A 21,074-nucleotide genomic window follows, 5' to 3' on the forward strand; every position below is an offset into this window, starting at 1 on the left:
GTAGTTTGCAAGCACGTGAAATCTCAGACCCTTTAAGTTTCCTGACAGGTCTCTTGCAAAAAGTTCTTTTAGCTCTTACTCATCTGAAAGTGTCTTTATTTCACTTCCTCCTTTCTTTAAACTGCTTTTTTGAAATTAACTCACGTACCAGTTTACCCATTTAAATTATAGATCAGTGGCTGTTGGTATATACAGTTTTGTATCCATCACCACAGTTGAGTTGAGAACATTTTTATCATCTCAAAAAGAAATCTAGTATCCGTTAGCTATCATCTCCCTATTTACCCTATTACATTCCCCCCAGCCCTAAGCAGCCACTAATCTGTTTTCTGTCTCTGTAAGTGTCCTGGTGGAAGGAGAGCAGCAATGCTAGTATCTAGGGAAGGGGAGAGTGCATTACACCCATTCTGGTTATTTTTTATAAATGGCATCATGTATGTGACTGGCTTCTTTTACATAGTGTAATGTTTTTAAAGTCCATCCATGTTGTAGCATGTATCAGTACTTCATTCCTTTTTGTGGCTGAATAATATTCTGTGGTATAGATATGCCACATTTTGTTATTTACCATTTTACATTACCACAAGTAGTACATGACAGTTCCCATTCCTTTCCACCCTCACCAGGACTTACCCTTTTTATTTATTTATGTATTTATTTATTTATTTATTTATTTGTATTTTTTTGAGACGGAATCTCGTTCTGTGGCCCAGGCTGGAGTGCAGTGGCATGATCTCCACTCAACTGCAAGCTCCGCCGCCTCCCGGGTTCATGGCATTCTTCTGCCTCAGCCTCCCGAGAAGCTGGGACTACAGGCGCCCGCCACCACGCCGGCTAATTTTTTTTTTTTTGTATTTTTAGTAGGGACGGGGTTTCACCGTGTTTGCCAGGATGGTCTCGATCTCCTGACCTCATGATCCGCCCGCCTCGGCCTCCCAAAGTGCTGGGATTACAGGTGTGAGCCACCGCGCCTGGCCTATCATTTTTATTACAGCCATCCTACCGGCTGTGAAGTGTACCTCACTGTGGTTGTGATATGCATTTCCCCGATGGCTAATGATGTTGGGCATCTTTTCATATGCTTTACTGGTCCTTTGTGTATCTTTTTCAGAGAAATGCCTATTCAGATCCTTTGCCATTGTTAAACTGGGTTGTCTTTTTATTGCTGAGCTGTAAAACTTTGTATGTTTGATATAAGTCCCTTATCAAAAAAATTTTTTTCCTCCCATTCTCTAGGTTGTTCTCTCACTTTCCTGGTGGTATCCTTTGAAACACAAAAGTTTTTAATTTTGATGTCTAGTGTAATCCACTTTTTTTCTTTTGTTACCATCGCTTCTGGTGCCGTATCCAAGAAATCACTGCCTAAAGTCACAACAAATTACACCGCTATATTCTTTTAAGAATTTTATTTTATTTTATTTTATTTTTGAGACAGAGTCTCGCTCTGTTGCCCAGGCTGGAGTGCAGTGGCCGGATCTCAGCTCACTGCAAGCTCCGCCTCCCGGGTTTACGCCATTCTCCTGCTTCAGCCTCCCGAGTAGCTGGGACTACAGGCGCCCGCCACCGCGCCTGGCTAGTTTTTTGTATTTTTTAATAGAGACAGGGTTTCACCATGTTAGCCAGGATGGTCTCGATCTCCTGACCTCATGATCCGCCTGTCTCGGCCTCCCAAAGTGCTGGGATTACAGGCTTGAGCCACCGCGCCTGGCGAAGAATTTTTCTTTTTGATGATATTATAACTGAGACTTTCTTAATTTCATACTCAGTTTGATCATTGCTACTGTATAGAAATAAAATGCAGTTATTCCATTTTAAAAATTGATTTTGTATGTTGATTCGTATCTTGCAATCTTGGTGAACTTCTTTGTTCTAATAGTTTTTAATGGACTCCTTAAACTTTTCTATATAGAAGAGTATGTCATATGCAAATAGCAATAATTGTACTTCTTCCTTTCCAATTCGGATATCTTTGTATTTCTTGTCTAATCACTCAGCCAGAGCTAGCTAGAACTCCAGTACAATGTTGCATAGAAGCAGCAAGAACAAACATCGTGTTTTTCTGATCTTACGGGGAAGCTTTTAGTCTTACAGTATTGAGCGTGATGTTATTTGTGTGTTTTTCATAGATTCCCTTTATAAGTTGAGGAAGTTCCCTCTAGTTTATTGACTTCTTTTTTTTTTTAATCATGAAGAGGTGTTGAATTTTCTCAAGTGTTTTTTCTGCACCTATTGAAACAATATGTGATTTTTTTCCCCCTTTATTCTATTGATGTGTCATGTGAACATTAATTGACTTTCACATATTAAACTAGCCTTGCATTTTTGGAATAAATCCTTCTTGGTCATGGTCATATTTATATATCGCAGAATTCAATTTGTGGATGTTTCGTTGAGGATTTTTTGTGTCTATATTCTTAAAAGAGGTATAGGCTTATAGCTTTCTTGTGATGTCTTTTGTTTTGGTATTGGGTAAATAGTGGCCTGGTAGAAAGTGCGGTAAATTGTTTTCTCTTCCAATTATTGGAAGAGTTTAGGAAGAACTGGTACTAATTATTTAAAATTTTGATAGAATTCACCAGTGAAGCTATGTAATCCTATGCTTTTCTTTAAGGGAGGTTTTGATGATCAGTCTTATATAGGTCTATTTAGATGTTCTTAATTCAGTTTGACTAGTTTGTATCTTTCTAGGAATTTGTTTATTTCATCTGAGTTAAAATTATTGGCATATATAGTTGTTCATAGTATTTTAATTATTTTTTATTTCTATATGGTTTGTAGTAATGTTCCCTCTTTAATTCCTGGTGTTAGAAATGTGGATGTTCTGTTTTTCTTAATCAGAATAACTAAAAGTTTGTCTATTTTGTTAATTTTTTTTTAAAGAAACTTTTGATTTTGTTGCTTTTAAAATATTGCTTTTCAGTTTATTAAGTTCTAAATTCTGTTTCTTTTCTTCTGCTTGCCTTGGGTTTAGTTTCCTTTTTTGCCAGTGTCCTAAGATACAGGTTCAGGTTGCTGATTTGAGGTCTTCTTTTTAGTGTGGGTGTTCACTGGGAGAAATTTCCCTCCCATCACTGCTTTTGCTGAATTCCACAAGTTTTGGTATGTTGTGTTGTTTTCATTATCTCAAAGTTTCTAACTTCTCTTAAGACATTTTGGGGGGAGGTGGCCCGTTGATTATTTAGCATGGGTTAATTTCTGCATATTTATGAATTTTCCCAACTTCTTTGTTATTTTCAGTATCATCCCCATTTGCAGATAGAATTTGCATGATTGCAATCCTTTTAAATGTACTGAGCTTATCTTAAGACTTAGCATATGGTCTGTGCTGGCGAGTGTCCTGTGTGTGCTTGAGAAGAATGTATACTCTGCTGTTGCTGGGTGAAGAGTTTCCTTCTTGTCAGACTTGTATAATGTTTCCATCGCAGGAATTAATGGAGCAGTTTGCCTGCCCGGGTGTGTTATTGCTCCTTCACAGTCTGATGCTGAGATCGCAAGCTATGGCTGCCTGCCGGTTAACTCAAAAGATGGTTTTCATACCTTTTTTCTTTTTCTTTTTTCTTTTTTTTTTTTTTTTTGAGACTGAGTCTCGCTCTGTTCCCCAGGCTGGAGTGCTGAAGCTCGATCTTGGCTCACCACAACCTCCACCTCCCGGTTCAAGTGATTCTCCTGCCTCAGCCTCCCTAGTAGCTGGGACTACAGGTGTGCACCCCTTGCCCAGCTAATTTTGTGTATTTTTGGTAGAGACGGGGTTTCACCATGTTGTCCAGGCTGGTCTTGAACTCCTGACCTCGTGATCTGCCCGCCTCAGCCTCCCAAAGTGCTGGGATTACAGGCTTGAGCCACCGCGCCTGGTCCACATTTTTTTTTTACTAGCTGAAAAACATCAAAAGAATAATAATATTTCATGATGTGCGACAGTTATAAAATTCAAATTTTAGTGTCCATAGGTAGAGGGGTTTTTGTTTTTGTCTTTAATGCCATTTCGTTCATTACATATTGTGCCTGGCTACTTCCTTGCTACAGGAACAGGGTTAAGTGATTGGGAGACCAGATGACGCATAAGCCTAAGACATTTACTCTTTGGCACTTTACGTAAAGTTTGCCAACTCCTGGTCTAATATGTCCACTATGACTTCGTTATGTATACTCAGTCTGGCCAGTGAGTATGCCTAAACACGGAGCACACACCTACCCTTAGCTGTGGAGGCTACTGTTGCTCTTCCTCTTTGCTCAATTTCCTGGGGAGGGAGGGGCAGGATCTGCTTGGGGCCTGGCAGCTGTAGGTCCCCAGGGATGCTGGCCCTGGGGGGACCAGTGGTACATGGTTAAAGAGGGAGGGGAAAGAAGTGCACTGTGCTCCACCAGACTCCTGCCTCGGCTCTAAGGAAACGGAGGAAAGCAAACAGGCGTACTCTGGTTTAGTATACTGCCCGCTTCTGGAGCGGAAATTGGGCAGGAGGAGGGGGGAGCATTAAACATAGCTTTCCTACAAGACATAATCTTTTTGCCCCTTTTCATTTAAAACTCTTAAACTATTTCTGCAAAAATGTCATTATATGGACTTTTCCAGAAACATGTCTTTTACTTACATTGAAATACACCCTCATACACAACTATTCACAAGTGAAAGAGCAGGGGAAACATGACTTTCAAAAGCTTTCCCTGCTCTGATGTGGCCTGCGTGGCCTCGCACTTGCTGACCTGACATTAATTACTGAGTCTGTGGAGATCTGTCAGACGTGAAATTGGCCCTGTGATGAGCTAAGATCTTTCTGTTCCTAATCCTTTTTGCTCGGAAGCAGTAATATATCTTTAATTTTAGGGCTGTTCAGTAGTTAACAGCTTCAATTTTCTGTATCTCAGGTAGATAAACTGGAGAGTTTTTTGTTTCTTCGAGAGTAGATGAAATGATGGGGATTGGAGTATTCTCCTGTTCTCTACGATCATCTGCACTTCTACTCATTAGGCTCAAGTATTTGGGGATGTTAGAGAACCAGGCATGCCATTGTGTAGTCCGACCTACCTCTAACTGCCAGAAATGTACTGATATTCTTAATAATTGATAGGCTCAGACCTTTGCATTCTTAATTAAAGAGCCACTCCGTGACTGTAGGCCTCTGCCCACAAGATACAGAGTCACGTACTGCCCCCAGGATGCAGGCTGATGCTTTTATATTAACTGCAGATGTAACAACAGATTCTAGGTATTTATCCAGTAACGTATGGAGGCACTATGTCAGATAATTCCTGTTCATGTGAGCTGCGGAAGATCTCGCTTCCATTTACACTTCGGATGTTAAGGTAGTAGAATTTGTCACAGTCATAAAACATACTTACAAGGCAGGGTTGTGTGAATTGATAAATTTGATCCAGAATGTATTGGTCATCCATTTCAACGATTAACAGCACCTCCATTGAAAGATGTTAGTGTAAAATTAATTAAAACCAAGATTTGAAAATAATAATCCGATCACTCTAGACTGTTTTGTTACAATCAAGTGTGATGTTCTCTGTTGACCTTTTTAGTTTTAATTGAGTGCTTCTGAATGATACAGATCATATGTGTCTTTGACGGCAGTGTCACACCGCAGAAGGTTCTCAGCCCCTTGTAGCTCGTTGCCGTCGCCACTCCAGGCTGTTGTTTGGGTGTCTGCTGCTAGTACCCTGGGATTACCAGGCACAGCTGCAGATGCCTCGAGCTGCTCCAGCCATGAGTATGGAAACCAACTCGCTGGTCAGGCTTCCACACAGAAATAACAGAGAGCCCGTTTCAGTCACAAGAACCATAAGTCACCTAATGCATATCCACACGTTCTCAGCATAAAAATGTTGTGTCTTGTTTGACTGACTTTCGGGAAATTGCTCACACTCGAAATGGCCTATTACTGTTTTATTGGGGTTGGAGAAGAGATCATTTTTATAATCTTTTGTGGTTTTTGCTATTTTTGATGTTTCCTAGTTAAACTTGGACTTTTACCCCCACATTTTGATTTTTTAAAAACTATTTTTTTCCTTTTATAAACAGGTTGAAAGGATTGTTGACAAAAGGAAAAATAAAAAAGGGAAGACGGAGTATTTGGTTCGGTGGAAAGGCTATGACAGCGAGGACGACACTTGGGAGCCGGAGCAGCACCTTGTGAACTGTGAGGAATACATCCACGACTTCAACAGACGCCACACAGAGAAGCAGAAGGAGAGCACATTGACCAGAACAAACAGGACCTCTCCCAACAATGCTAGGAAACAAATCTCCAGATCCACCAACAGCAACTTTTCTAAGACCTCTCCTAAGGCACTCGTGATTGGGAAAGACCACGAATCCAAAAACAGCCAGCTGTTTGCTGCCAGCCAGAAGTTCAGGAAGAACACAGCTCCATCTCTCTCCAGCCGGAAGAACATGGACCTAGCGAAGTCAGGTATCAAGATCCTCGTGCCTAAGAGCCCCATTAAGAGCAGGACCGCAGTGGATGGCTTTCAGAGCGAGAGCCCCGAGAAACTGGACCCCATCGAGCAGGGTCAGGAGGACACAGTGGCACCCGAAGTGGCAGCAGAAAAGCCTGTCGGAGCTTTATTGGGCCCCGGTGCCGAGAGGGCCAGGATGGGGAGCAGGCCCAGGATACATCCACTAGTGCCTCAGGTGCCCGGCCCTGTGACTGCAGCCATGGCCACAGGCTTAGCTGTTAACGGGAAAGGTGAGTGTCTAGGGAGCTGCCTCCCGCTCCGTGGTGATCCCAGAGGGCGTGGGTCCTTCTCTAGAGATCAGGCCTCGAGCTATGGAGCGTCCGGGGATTCTCGCGGCATCTGCTAGAGACTTGCAGAGATTTTGCCAGCGTCTCCTTTCTTCGCTTGAAGCCTTTGGTATTTCTCTTAATTCGGCACTAGTTGTCTCTGTGTAATTCGCCATCCACAGACTGTGCTACCACACTGACTTGCTTTAAACAGTATCTCCCTCTAACTAGGTTATTAGGGGAGTAAGTTTTTACAGCAAGTTTCTGAAGCTGTATACCTTTCTTCACCTCTTAAGTGCTGAGTCTTGTCTCATGTTAAGCGTTTTCTTCTAAGTGTGGCCAGCGTTGATATAGAAGTGCTGGTTCTTATTTTGCTCATCCGTTTGAATACCCAGGAATGCCTTTCAGTGGGGGCACTGCTAACCCGTTAGGACCTTTGGGAGCCGGGCTCGTTTCTCTGTTGTGATCGGCAGTGCAGGTGCCATTGCTCCCCCTGTCAGAGCCCAGTCTGCCTGGCACCGTTGGTGTCCTCTGTTTTACTCTCACACCCAGCCCTGCTCCTGAGTTCTGCAGCTGCCTTGGTTGTGCCGTGACCTGTCCATCTCCCGGGACAGCACAACTGGGAGTTCACACAGGTGGCTTCCTTCTCCTCACTTGCCATGCTGTGCTGGCCACAGTTTTCTCTTACAAGTCCTCATGACTTCTCACCTGCTGGAGCTTTCTAATAGGGCTTCCTGCTTCCTGCTTCCTGCTTCCTGACAGCTCCCGTCCCTTTTCAGTCATTCTTGGACGAGAGTGGTGTCCACTGGTACCTCCACCCCATTGCCTTCAGTAGCAGGTGTGCCCTGTGTGTCTGCGACCCGGCCCTCCCCTGCCCTCTGGCTCCCTCTCTCTGTCAGCACCAGGGCCGCACGTTGTCCCGTCTTCTCCATCTGCTCAGGGGCCCCCCACCACCTGGCCCTCTCCTCTCTCTCCTTTCTGAGTTGTAGTCTTAAAATTGCCTCTTTAGCCGGGCGCGGATTGCTCACGCCTGTAGTGTCAACACTTTGGGAGGCCGAGGAGGGCAGATCGCTTGAGGTCAGGAGTTCGAGACCAGCCTGGCCAACATGGTGAAAACCTGTCTCTACTAAAAATACAAAAATTAGCCAGGTGTGGTGGCGTGCACCTGTAATCCCAGCTACTCAGGAGGGTGAGGCACGAGAATTGCTTGAACCCAGAAAGCAGAGGTTGCAGTAAGCTGAGATGGTGCCTTTGCACTCCAGCCAGGGTGACAGAGTGATTCTCCGTCTCCCCCCAAAAAAAAAAAAAAATTGTCCCTTTACCTGTGTTTGTCTCCCCCAGCCCAAGCTCAGTAGAATAATAGCAAACAAAATACAATGGTGTTGGTTTGTTTGGGGAGCTGCTTTCCTCTAAAGAGACGTGTTCACTAAGACATTCTAACCATCCTGCTGTGGTGCATTCAGCAGATTTTCTCCTTGGTCCAGGCCCTTGTGTAGCAAAGAAGTGGAATATGAACTGAAATCTGGGGTTTCCCTTTGACAGGAAGGTGCCATCTTGCCAGTGTTTTTCAGATACACACTTGACCCAAACGGTGCCTTTTCGAGCTCCGTTGGAGCTTGTGAACTTGTTTGCAGGTTTGACTTCCTATGTTGCTGACCTCATGGGGACAGTTTTCTCTTACTTAGTTGTGTGTGAGGAATCAGTGAAGTTCAGAGGTAGAAAGGACTCACTTAATAGCACGCTCTGTTTTGAAGTTAGGGAAGTTGAGTCCAGAGAGAAGGTGATGCTCCTGGAGAGAACCGAAGCCAGAAGGGGAGCTGGAGCGTGTACCTTCGCGCCTCACTGGCGCTCTTCCCAGCATTGCTTGTTGCCTCCTGGACAGATAAGCACCTCCGTCTTCATTGATAACTTAGGGGCCAGGCACGGTCCTGGACTGCAGTGCTGCCAAAAAGGACTGACGATGTATAGCCCGTGGGCTTGGCCCTGCCCCGCTCCTGGTTTTGTATGGCCTGAAGGCTCAGAATGGATTTTACATTTCCTAATGTTTGAAAAAAAAAATCAAGAGGAATATTTACTAACGTGAAAACATAAGAAATTAAGATTTCTGTGTTCATACATAAAGTTTTATTGGAACACAGCTAACCATCCATTACTATGAATGAATGGGGCTATGCATTCATTTACTTCCACCACCAATCCTGGCTAATTTTTGTATTTTTAGTCGAGACGGGTTTCACTATGTTGGCCAGACTGGTCTCAAACTCCTGGCCTCAAGTGATCCACCTGCCTCGGCCTCTCAAAATGCTGGATTACAGGCATGAGCCACTGCATCTGACCTACTTGGCTACACCTGATCTCTGCTCTTAGGAGGCTGTAGATCTGTGGGCCACCTTTTTTGTCCACAAAAGTAGTGTGTGTGTGTGTGTGTTTGTGTGTGTGTGTGTGTGTGTGTGTATATATATATATAGAGAGAGAGTGTGTGTGTGTGTGTACATTTTTTGTTGTGGGAACCCTTGATTTTCAAAACTTTGCGCCAACAGGGTTAAGAGCCGTAGTCGTTAACCCGCACGTCCTGTTTTGGTTGGTCACCACCTCCAGTGCGGTCTTGCTGGTTCCCCCTCGTGTGTGAGTTCTTTCCAAATGAACTGCAGCCCTCGGCAGATCCACATTCCACTTTCACCACATGTGAAACAATTGGCAGCAAAAACCTTTCATTCCTTTATATTTCTTATATAAGGAAGGTAATAGCTTCCATTTAAATGAGGATTTAGTGACTTCCTTTCTAAAAAGCATCCACACGTGTGGCATTGGTTAAACCAAAAGGGACGTGTAAGCATAGAATCTTAAATTATTTTACCTTGTTCTGTGGAGTTGGGAGGTTGGAGTGGGAATGACAGTATTTTTCCAAGGCCCTCACCATCATTTTTCTCCGAGGCTATGATCTCTACCCCTCTCTCACTTCTGCCTGGGCGCTGGTCAGATCAGCCCTGAGCCCTGTATACTACTGAGAATATAGTCTCTAGTTAGAGGAAAATAGAAGCCGTTAGGGAACATTTTTAGGACAGTGGTGAATGACATCCCCTGTGGCCTTGATCTAAATCAGGCTTGCAGATTAACGAGGAGGAGGTCTTTCTGGAGGGAAAGCAACTGCAAAGCTGGTGGAACCCCTGACAGCGGGCCTCCTGCGGATTCGGGAGGGTCGGTGCTGTCGCTGCCCTGGTCCCTGCACAGGGAAGAGCTTTGTTATACTCTCTGCTGGAACGTAAGCTCCAAGAAAGCATTTTGTTTTTCCAGACTAAATCAAACTGTGCCCAGAATGGCACCTGCCGTGTAGTCAGTGCTCTGCAAGTAGTTGTGGATGGGAAGATTCCAGTAGAATGGGTGCGCGTGGAAGACAAGGGTTGTAAGGAGTCATTTGTGGCCTGGATCTCTGGCTCAGAGAGGAGGGAAGGAGAGCAGGAGGGGAGAAATGCCAGAAACACAGACGTTTCAGAAAGCCCTCGTTCGCCCTCCGGCACATGCTTCCTGAATGAGAAGCCACGCTGAAGCTCTGTTAGGCTGTTGGTCCACACTCAGACACTTTTTAAGCAGTTGTTTGCTTTTACTTTCCAGATTAATTTTAGAGCTACGTAAGGAAACGGATTTGTTTTTCTAGAACTAATTGAAGTAGATACTGGCGGAGTCATTGGGAACGAACCATCCCCTATGCAAAACACTGGTCCTGTGTGCCGAGGGGATATTTTTGCCACCAAAAACCACAGATACTTGAATATCTGTGAACCCAAAGAAGGAATGTATCTGGAGTATTTTCACACACACACACTTACTTTTATAGAACAACCATATATGTGTTTGCTTTTTAATTATCTTAAGTATGACACAAAGGTTTAAATGATGAATATATTATTTCACTCAGAAATGTGAGAAATTCTAAAATTTAGGTGGTACAGCTTGCTGTCCTCTTTCTGTCTATCCATGTTAATGGTGATTTCTTGCTCCTTTAATTCCCTAATGAATTAATCCTACAAAAGAAGTAATTGCTTTTAAAAACTGGATTATCATGACTTTGCTCTTTCATGAATTCAAACATGTAATTCATCATCATTCCGTAAGTATGAAATTTCAGAAAATGCTAGTAGCAAACTTAAATAGGTGTAAACCTTATCAGTGTTGTGACATAGGGTTGGCTTTTGGACTTCATATTGAAGCCGACAGACCTAGTAGGAAAATGACTGAGGAAATATTAATACCTTAGCACACGTTGCATTTCATGAACATTTCAACCAAATAAGCTCCTGAGAGAAAGTGTTCAGGAAAACCTGGCTGCTTCTGAGGAGCTGGAGTGTGGTTTCCTCTCAGTAAGAACGTGAGTAGATGATCCGTCTCCCTTTCCTCCGTGATTATCAGGGAAGTGTAAGAGGCACAGCTGTCCTCTAGAAAGAGACCCCAGGGCTTTATAGGGCCTTTTTGATTTAATCTTAGAAATTAGAACTTAACCCCAGGGAAGGTTAAGAAATCAGGAGACCGGGCCAGGTGTGATGGCTCACACCTATAATCCCAGCACTTTGGGAAGCTGAAGCTGGAGGATAGCTTGAGGCAAGGAGTTCGAGACCAACCTGGGCAGCATAGTAAGACCCCATCTTTATAAAAATGAAAAATATTTTCGTAGGTTTTAAAAATGTGTTTAAAAAAAAAATTATCCAGGCATTGTGACTACATGCTGCCTGTAGTCCCAACTGCTTAAGAGGCTGAGGTGGGAGGATTGCTTGAGCCCAATAACTCAAGGCTCCAGTGAGCTATGGTGGCACCACTGCACTCCAGCCCGTTCCACAGAGCAAGACCCTGTTTCAAAAAAAAAAAAACCAAAAAGTTAGCAGACCAGTGCCCAAAGGTAGCAGCTATTCCCTGGAGCCACAGCAGAAAACCTCCACTTGAAAAGAGAAGACATTTGAAGTCAAGTTACAGCAAATTAGAAGTACGTGTGAGGGATTGATCAAGAAAGATTGCAGTTTGAAACCCGACAGATGATTGATATGTCCTATATAGTGGGTCCATGCTAGAGGCTTCCACATGTGTTATCTTGCTTATTCTTTTCAAGAGCAAACCCACTTACACAGGGAAAGGGTCCAGAGCTAAAAATCAAATGAGAGAGGAGTAGTCCTTTGAGACAAGCAGATGCACAGCCTCCCTCCTTTCTGAGCATTTAATAGGCATCCTCAGGCAGAATGATGTGATGCCCAGCAGCAGGTGGGTTCCTCAGTTCCTCAGAGTAAGCACAGGGGTCCTCAAACCTGCATGTGCTTAAGAATTCTAGTGCAGAGTTTCAGGCACAGAGCCCCTAGAGACGATGCTCTTTTCCAGCTGGAGCCAGTCTGCTTACTCCCAGGAATCTTTAAAAATATGCGCACCATAATGATTTTATTTTAAAACTTTATAAATGTGCATTATTTTCCAATCATTGATGTTGAACCAAGGCCCTTTCCAAGGAAGTGCTTGCATTTGCCGCTTGTTGGACGAGCCAAGGCCTTTTGAGTTATGGATTCATTGCTTGGAGTCCTCTCTTGTGACAAGCATGCTCATAACGTACCACTTACTGTCACCAGTTCGGATTTCTTCAAAGCAGAGCAAAACGCAGGTGTACTTATAAATCTGAGTACAGTCCTAGCCTTTTTGATTTTTCTCATTTTCTCACACCTAGTTTTGACAGTAGTTTTTAGTCTAGAGCCTTTCCAAATCATTCAATGTAGTTTTCCATGAAGCATCAGCTCCCCTTTTGTAATCACCTCCTGTTTTACGTAAAATATGAATTAAATATAACAAGTTCAGCTAGCCAAAAAAGTGTAGGAGGAAGGAGAGTGTTCCCTCTATCCTCTTAGGTTTGTGGCTGGGGCCTGTGAATTATAGTGGCAAAAGACATACTAACAGGAGGAAAGGGCATATACATTTAATTGGTGTTTTAAATTTTCTGTGCCCAAGGGGTCTCCACACAAAAGAGGAAACCCCAAAGAAGTGGTTAGGCTTGAGAGCTTATATACCATTTTAACAAAGGATGATAAATTGTGGAGAAGTTCCTAGACAAAAGAAAGTGGAGTTTCTAGGCTTCTTGCAGGTGGTAAAATGTAGGGAGGTAGATATACAGGGAAACTAATGGAAGACAAAGGCTGTTTTAGTAAGGTCTGCTGATGCAGTCTTGGCCCAGTTTCATCTCTCTGGTAATGAGTTGTTTTCCTTTTCCTGGTACAGGAAAGTGGGAATACCTTTACAGATAGGAATTTAAGCGCTTTTAGGCAGAAATGGGGAGGGCAGAGAGTTCGTTCTGCATCTGTTGCTTCTCAGTTGCCTTTAGTTCAAAATAATCCTATTCAAAAGTGGCATATTTTAGAATCGCATGTTCTGATTCCCATCAGAAGTTTAGGGAATGAACCCTGCCAGCTCTTTAACAGTCACGTCCTCAGGGGAAGAGTCAAGTGTGAGCTGTGTGGAGTCCAGTGACCCCCTCACTCTGGATAGGGAACCAGGGTTTCTCAGGGAGTGTTTTCCTTCTCACTGTGAGAATCCCTGCTGCAGACTTTGAGAGTTTTTTTCCCTGCAAATGAAGTTTATTGATGTCACAGCTCCAGAAATGTTCACACACATCCTGTTCTAAAAAGAATATATAAATGTCATACATTTTTGCACAAGTAATTTAGTAGTACTTTGAGCAAAATGTAAGAGTTCACTCTTACCTGCCACCTCTGAGTACTGGATTCCCCAGAGAACATCAGTAGTTTGATGTGTGTCATTTCTATCTTGTTCTATGAATTTATACTCTTTTATATGAGATCATACTACATAATTTGTTCTTAGCATTTGCTCTTTTTATTTAACATCATGTCTTGGAGAACTTTCTATTTTAAGACTCAAATTCTTTCTTTTTATGTTTTAAACTTTATGTAAACAGGATTTCAAACTTAGAAAGTTGCAAGACCAGTACAAGAAATACCCATATAGTATCCCTTACCCAGATTCACCACTTGTTTACATTTTGCCTCATTTACTTTCCTCCTCTTTTCTCCCCCATATAAGTATATATTTATACACGCATATACATATGCATATATATTTTTTTCCTATTTGAGGGTACATTTTATACTATTTGAGTTAGTTGGCAACTTGCTATTGTAAATGATAAAACACAAGGGCTGTAATTGATTTAAGATTTTAATAGATGTTGCCAAATTGCTCTCTAAAAAAGCTGAAACGATTGTGAGTACATATTTGCCCATTCTTAACCAACATTTTAATCTCCTTTTCAGCGTCTGGCAGATGAGAAAATGCTATCACATTGTTTTAATTTTAAAAAAGGAAAACTGTTTTTGCAGGTCAATTGACTATTTGCAATCATTCTTCTGTTAATTTCATATACATACATATATATATGTATATATCTTGCCTGTTTTTCTTTTGGGTGGTTTAACTTCCAAAATGTGACCACTTCATGAATGTACCTGTCCTTGCCCAGGTACTACACTGATCTTCTCTGCATGTTTGAGCTGTGGTGTTCATGCTGCTAAAGGGAGTGCCTAAAAAGAGGTCCATGATTCACGGTCCTCCCTACCCCACTCATGGGGTGAGATAGGACCATCTAGACCCTGCCTTAAGGGAATAGAAAACCTCTAAATAATTTGCATTGATTTTATGGTTCCTGTTCAGTTTGAATATACCTAAGTGTATTTGATTACTTTGGACTTACATGACGTACAATTTAAACGAAATGTAGATTTCTTAGGTCAGATGATGTAAAAGGAATATTTCTAACTATAGTTCTTGATCCTTTCGAACTTTAACTGATACAAGGACAAAGGGGGGAAAATCACATTTTCAGATTAAATTTGCTCTTGTTGCTGCATGTGCTACTAGGAATTGAGCCCTGTTACAAATCCCCCTTGTCTCCTGTATTCCCGTTAGCATTGTTTTTGCTGCAGCCAGGTACTGGCCTTCTGGAATATTCCTCCAATGGCATGCTGTACCTTAAGGTTGAGAGCAGTTATATATACACAGGGTACAGGCCTTCTAGCCTCTTCCGAGCCTGCTATTCTGGTGCCTTTGTTCTGTCTTAAGTTCCTCCAGCATTCATCTTCCTCTTTCAGAGAATCCTTGTTTTACAGAAGAGGCCGCTTGTGAAAGAGTGATTTGATCAAAGTCACTAGCAGAATTGGCAGGAAAGTAGACTCCACGTTAGAACCTACTCCTGACTTCCATTTAGTTCTTTGTACTGTGTCACACTAATGACAAGTGAGTTTTTTATAAGCGTAATTGATTTTATTAAGTACACAATATTACTCAAGACTTTGGCTTCTGTCTCAAGTGGGTGAAACTGAACCACAGTGGCTTAAACATACAAGCAAATGAAATGCCATCTGTTGGCTTGTGGAACCGAAATCCAGGCACAGCTGGATCTGTGGCCTGAAGTTACCATCATTCTCATACCCCCATTCCACTCCCAGCCTCCACTTGCTTCAGTCAGGCCAGTCCTTCCCACATGGAAGCAAGGTGCCCCCGCAGCTCTGGGTTGCCACCCTGACCTCTCAGCTGACCAGACAGAAAAGGGGCTTCTCTTCCTCCTAAGTTTCAAGGGGTGAGGTCAACTTCATCTAAACTCTGTAACCTAGAAGAAAGGGGGTGAGAGGATACCCCAAGGGAAAGCCAGGGCTAATAACAATAGAAATGGCATTAGGGGCCGGGCACAGTGGCTCACACCTGTAATCCCAGCACTTTGGGAGCCCAAGGTGAACAGATCATCTGAAGTTGGGAGTTTGAGACCAACCTAACCAACATGGAAAAACCCTGTCTCTACTTAAAAAAAAAAAAAAAAAAAAAAAAAAACACAATTAGCCAGGTGTGGTGGCACGTGCCTATAAACCCAGCTACTCGGGAGGCTGAGGCAGGAGAATCGCTTGAACTTGAGAGGCAGAGGTTGCGGTGAGCCAAGATCGCGCCATTGCACTCCAGTCTAGGCAAAAAGAGTGAAACTCTGTCTCAAAAAAAAAAAAAGGCAGTATGTACTGAGCAGGCCTGGGCAATCATACTTGGAATTAATGTCATGTTCCAGCATTTGGGTGGTCCTCTGAAACAATACACAGTCATCCTCCCAATACAGCTGTGCCCAAGATGCTGCTCACCAGGAGACTGAGCTGTGCCCAGTTCTGCACTTTGTCTTTTTGAATAGGTGTTCTTCCTCCTTTTCTAGTCCTATTTTTGGGGGGCTAGGCACTGCATTTATCTCCTTTCTAATTTGATAACACACCTTTTTCACGTCAGTCACATTAATCACACAGACGGACTATTTATGAGGATCCCCTTGAAGGAAGGTGCCAGGGAGTCCAGTTCTCAGAGGCTGTTTGCCTTGGGTGGAGAAGGCTTAACTAAAGTGGCTTGTGTACTTAGATTGGATGGATGGGAGCCAATTCCCTAGAAGACTCTGAAAAAATAAAATCGGATTTTAAAAAATATCCAGGGCAAGATCCAGAGTAGATGGACAAATTCACTTAAACTTTAAACGGCAACATGGAAAATGTTGCGCAGGTATTTTAATGGTGTTAAGAATCTCCTACATTGCCTAGTCCAGTTGTTTACACACATTAGGGGCTTAATTAACATTTGCATGTGCATGAGTGAGTTGTTGGAGGAATTTTTATCACTTCTGCTTCCATTATCAGTGTTTGTCTTTTAAAAAGAAGAGTAAAAAGAAGTGGTTTGTCAGGGTAGTCGGGACAGATTACCAAGGCACCAAGAGGCACCCCTGCACTCCTGCTGCCCTAAGCACTTCGGGGACCTCCTCCAAATCGGAAGAGTCAGCACACCTGTGCCCCTGCGCCGTGTCCCTGCTGTACGTGCACATGTCCTTTTAAGTGAAGTTAATACATTCCTCTTCACAGCTGCATCCCAGTGCTCAAGGGAACTTCTTGAGAGTGAGAACCAAGACATTTCGTCCTAGTTTTTCTACTACCTGCCACATGGTAGGCGGCCACTAAACTGTGGAGTGGATGAAAGCATTTTCTTCTTTGATGGTTCATCTTAAATGTCTTTGGATAATTAGCATTTTATTGAAAATTATATTGTTTTATCTGAGCAAAATCTACTTAAAGGATTCATTCAACTTCAACAACAAGTGAAATGATAAAAGAACCCGCCACCTAACCACACGACGCACACCTCGCCTCTCCCACTTTGGGTGCCTGGCCCCTGCAGCTGGAGTCTGCTGTACTCGATTCATATGACTTGGTGTCCACACAGTTGCTGGCTCCTAAGTATCTTCGTGGCTTCTGAGTTCCTGAAACAGATTTTCCTCAGGTTTTGAGGTATCTTTTTAAAGCTTGCTTTTAGTTTCAGATTCATTCTGTGTCCCATGCCATACACCCATCAGCCCTCTGCCTGGGAGAGTTTCTGGAAGCTCTGTGCCGCTTCATATGTGTGTTAAACACGTACCACACGGCAGGCAGGTGGGACTGGAGCTTGACAGCGTAGAGCCCCTGACTTCCAGGAGCTCAGAGCCTGACAGAATGGACGTTCAAGAAAGAGCCCTCGTTTCTGATGATAGGGTCCGTCTGAAAAGCATTGTGGTTGACAGAGCTATGCCACGCTGTCTGCAGACCAGAGGCCGGGCCCCTCGCAGTGTTGAAAGTTCAGCCCTGCGGTTGTGGGCAGCATTCCCTAAGGCAAGAGCAGATGCCAGACGATCGTTAAGGAGATTATAATAAACTGATCCTTGTACAGCCCTGCTTCTCATGGAGTGATGACACCGAATGGGATAAACTGTCTCTATTTAAAAAGTAATTACCCCGATATAGGGAATACCCATCTCCTCCAGTGATACGGACCTGATGTAATTGGCTCTCAGTCTGGGATCGTAAATGGCATCTGCCAAGGCATTCTTAATAGGAAATATTAAGAAAATATTTAAAATCTTACCTCCAAAGTATTTGTTACTCCAGGTTATTTTCTGGACGATGTATTTGCTCTTCCAAGCAAGTGGATTTGATGCTCAATTCTTCCATTCACCGCGCCCCTCCCTGCCCTGCTTTTGGGAAGATGACATTTTACAATCAGGTTTATTTATGATAACATCTGGTCTGTCCTCCCTACTTTATTATTTAAGACTTGTTTTTGCTTAAAAAGAACTTTTTTAATGGGAACATACTAGGTTCTCAAATACACTTTCAGCCCAGTTACCTCAGTCATAGTCATCTCTAATTTCTGTCTGCAGTTTAAGTTCTTATTTATGTCTGTGCAGCAAGGAGGAGGAGTGTGTTTCCAGGAGAAAAGCTGGAAATGGCTTTGGGCCTCATCGTACAGCTGCACGCTGTACTGAGGACCCACGTTAGCTGCTTAGACTACAGTGTGCACAGTATCCCCCTCTTCCCCACCCCAACTTCAGCTGAGAAATAATTGTCACAGAGTCCGTGCCCTGAAATGGAGACGTTCAATCACTAGCAGACCTCTGCGGTGCCTGTGTGATCGGCCGTCTCTATGTGAGCTGCTGATCTCAGAGATAGCATTAGGAAGGTGACTACTGCCCCAGACACCCCAGTGCTCTATCTACCCCCAGCGTGATCTGAACTACTGAAGTCAGAGAAGTCCACGTTGGATAAATGAAGCCAGCCCAGTAGTAGCATGGCTGTCACAGTGACTGTGTGTCCGTCTTACTGAACCTGGGTTTACACGACTAGGATGCTGACTCAAGTGAGTTTGCGCATGGCTGGCTGTTCTCTTCAACCCTCTCCAGACTGAATAGGAATGTTAAACCCACTCAGGAATTCTCGTTGGTCTAAAGGACTGTGTTCATTTTTTTGACACTCTGTCAACCAACTTATCGGGGTTGACCTGAGCCTTCAGACTTGATGTGCCTGTGGGTGCCTGCCTCTTCTCCCACGAGACAGACCTGAACTGTCTCCTCAGCTGCTCAGCTGATAGTGAGAAATGTATTCTGTGACAAAGGCAGGCCACATTTCAGCGCCTTTTCTGATGTGGCATGCTTAATTTCACAGTTGCAGTGAGGGAATGTTTAGAAGCAGTCAGTGGGAGGGGATGGACTGCTGAGTTTGAAGTAATGAAAGGGGAAGTCAGTCATAAAATTCATGTTTGAGAATTACACCAGTGAAGCCACTGACTCGGCCTGGATCAGAGCCGACGGGCCACGTTTGGTGGCTGGGAGCCACCTGCCCACAGCACTGGTTTTCTGTATGCCACACGCCTCTTGTGTCAAGTCTTTGCCTCCATTTTCATAGGACCTCTTCTTTTTCATTGTTTTAGTTTTATTTGTTCCCCCTTTTTATTTTACTTATTTTTATTTTTTATTTTGTAATTTTTTTTTTGAAATGGAGTCTTGCTCCATCGCCCAGGCTGGAGTGCAGTGGCACAGTCTCGGCTCACTGCAAGCTCTGGTTCCCGGGTTCACACCATTCTCCTTCCTCAGCCTCCCAAGTAGCTGGGAATACAGGCGCCCGCAACCATGCCTGGCTAATTTTTTTGTATTTTTTAGTAGAGACAGGGTTTCACCATCTTTAGCCAGGATGGTCTCGTTCTCCTGACCTTGTGATCCGCCCGCCTCGGCCTCCCAAAGTGCTGGGATTACAGGCGTGAGCCACCACGCCTGGCCTTCCCCTTTATTATATTTATTATTTTTTATTTGTATAAGTGTATGGGGTACAAGTGCACATTTGTAACATGCATAGATTGCATAGGGATCAAGTCAGGACTTTTAGGGGATCCCTCACCCACATAACCATACATTCCACCAAATGAGTAATTTCGTATCATAGGGCCTCTCTACTGTCAACAGTAATTGTTGTGGGAATTGTTTCTACAGTGATTTAAGCCTTGGAAGAAGAAACTTCCTCCTAGTAAAATTGTAAAATCAAATAGTAACATGACGTGGTCTGTAAGGAGGAGTGTCTGCAGCTTTAATTACTACGTTGGTAATGGTGAGAGGGTTGTACATTTTATCTGGTAAGAGAAACTCTGCCTCTCCCATGGTCGGGTGATACGACTTTTATTGAATGGAAAACGGGACGGAGATTATTTTTCATCTTGCTAATGTAGTTTTAAATTTCGTATTCCATGTTCACATTGTAATTGTAGCATTTTCCTGCATGACACTTTCAGCAAAGTTTGGTAGCTGTTTGAAGTAACGTAAGAATTTTGTAGGAATCCATGAAAGCATAACGTGAGCGTTATCAGCTAGGTGAGTGCAGAAGATCATGCTGTTTAATTGCTGGATTGCCAGCTCCTGAGCATTCTCTGTGCGTGCGGCTGCCTCTTTGTGTCTGCCTCGTGACAGTACAAGTGTGAAGGCCACAGGAGAAAAAGAGGAGGACCACACAGCCCGGACCGGCCTTGGAAGGCATGACATTGCATACAGAGTGTGTCGGTTGCTTCTCATTTCTTTGATTTGAACCACTCTTTTATTATGGACTTCAAAGGGAAAGTGAGCATAAATTTAACTTCTGTGCTTTGGTTTTTCAGATAAACCTTATCTGATGGGACAAAAGTTCTAAAACTATGGCAGCTATCAAAATTGTCACAGCTTTATAACAACAAACCAAGAGGAAGAGTGGTGTAAAAATAGTCTCACTCTGAGTTTTGGTTTGGTTTAGTTTTATTTGGGGAGAAGGAGGTTGCCCTAGTAAAATTTCTACTTGCAAAGTCTTCCACATTTCATTTTTTTCTGTTAATATGTTCTCAATAAGTGGCCTAAACTAATTTATGGTGTTATATTAATCACTGTTTACAGAAATTCGCCATTTAGGAATGTATGTTGTGCAGTCTAATCTGTGCATTTCCCAGTTTTCACAAGGGATTTTTCTCATATGCATGTAATAAGCAGTTCCACACTGGGTTTTCTTGATTATATAGTCTGTGTAATGCTGTGACAGCCTGGGGTGGCACCTCACCACAGTCTTCAGAGTTGCACGTTACTGTTTAACATTAGAAACTGCTGCTACTGCAAGCTCAAGTGAGTCAGGGATGCACCCCAAGAGCTAGGATCACTGTAGGGCCAGTGGGTTACCAGGTTGTCCTCCTACAGAAAGGGGAGATGGGGGAAAACAGACCACATCGCTGCAGTTCTGGCCTGTATTTCCATGATTTATGGAAGGATTGGAAGAAAAGCTGACTGTCAAGTAGTTTTTTTGTGGGTTTTTGGGTTGTTTTTGTTTTTTTTTTTCCTGAGACAGGGTCTGGTTCCATGTCGCCCAGGCTGGAGTGCAGTGGCTGGTGCCATCTCGGCTCACTGCAAGTTCCTCCTCCCAGGCTCAGGTGATCCACCTCAGCTTTCCAAGTAGCCAGGACTGCAGGCGTGCATCACCA

The 21,074-nt window shown here is 43.4% G+C and overlaps 1 protein-coding gene across 3 annotated transcripts in view; it reads left to right on the forward strand.

The window, feature by feature from the left end:
* The window catches only part of CDYL (chromodomain Y like), a 173,648-nt gene that overhangs the window by 104,362 nt on the left and 48,212 nt on the right, over positions 1–21,074 (forward strand). For 2 of the 3 annotated variants that reach the window (XM_031666886.1, XM_031666887.1), the window contains exon 2: positions 6,026–6,692. In XM_031666886.1, the coding sequence (XP_031522746.1) occupies positions 6,026–6,692 (667 nt within the window). Of the gene's footprint in view, positions 1–6,025; positions 6,693–21,074 lie in introns of those variants that run through there. The other variant, XM_031666888.1, reaches the window with a different exon arrangement.

This window comes from Papio anubis, chromosome 6 (genome assembly GCF_008728515.1).
Source record: "Papio anubis isolate 15944 chromosome 6, Panubis1.0, whole genome shotgun sequence".
Lineage (NCBI taxonomy): Eukaryota > Metazoa > Chordata > Mammalia > Primates > Cercopithecidae > Papio > Papio anubis.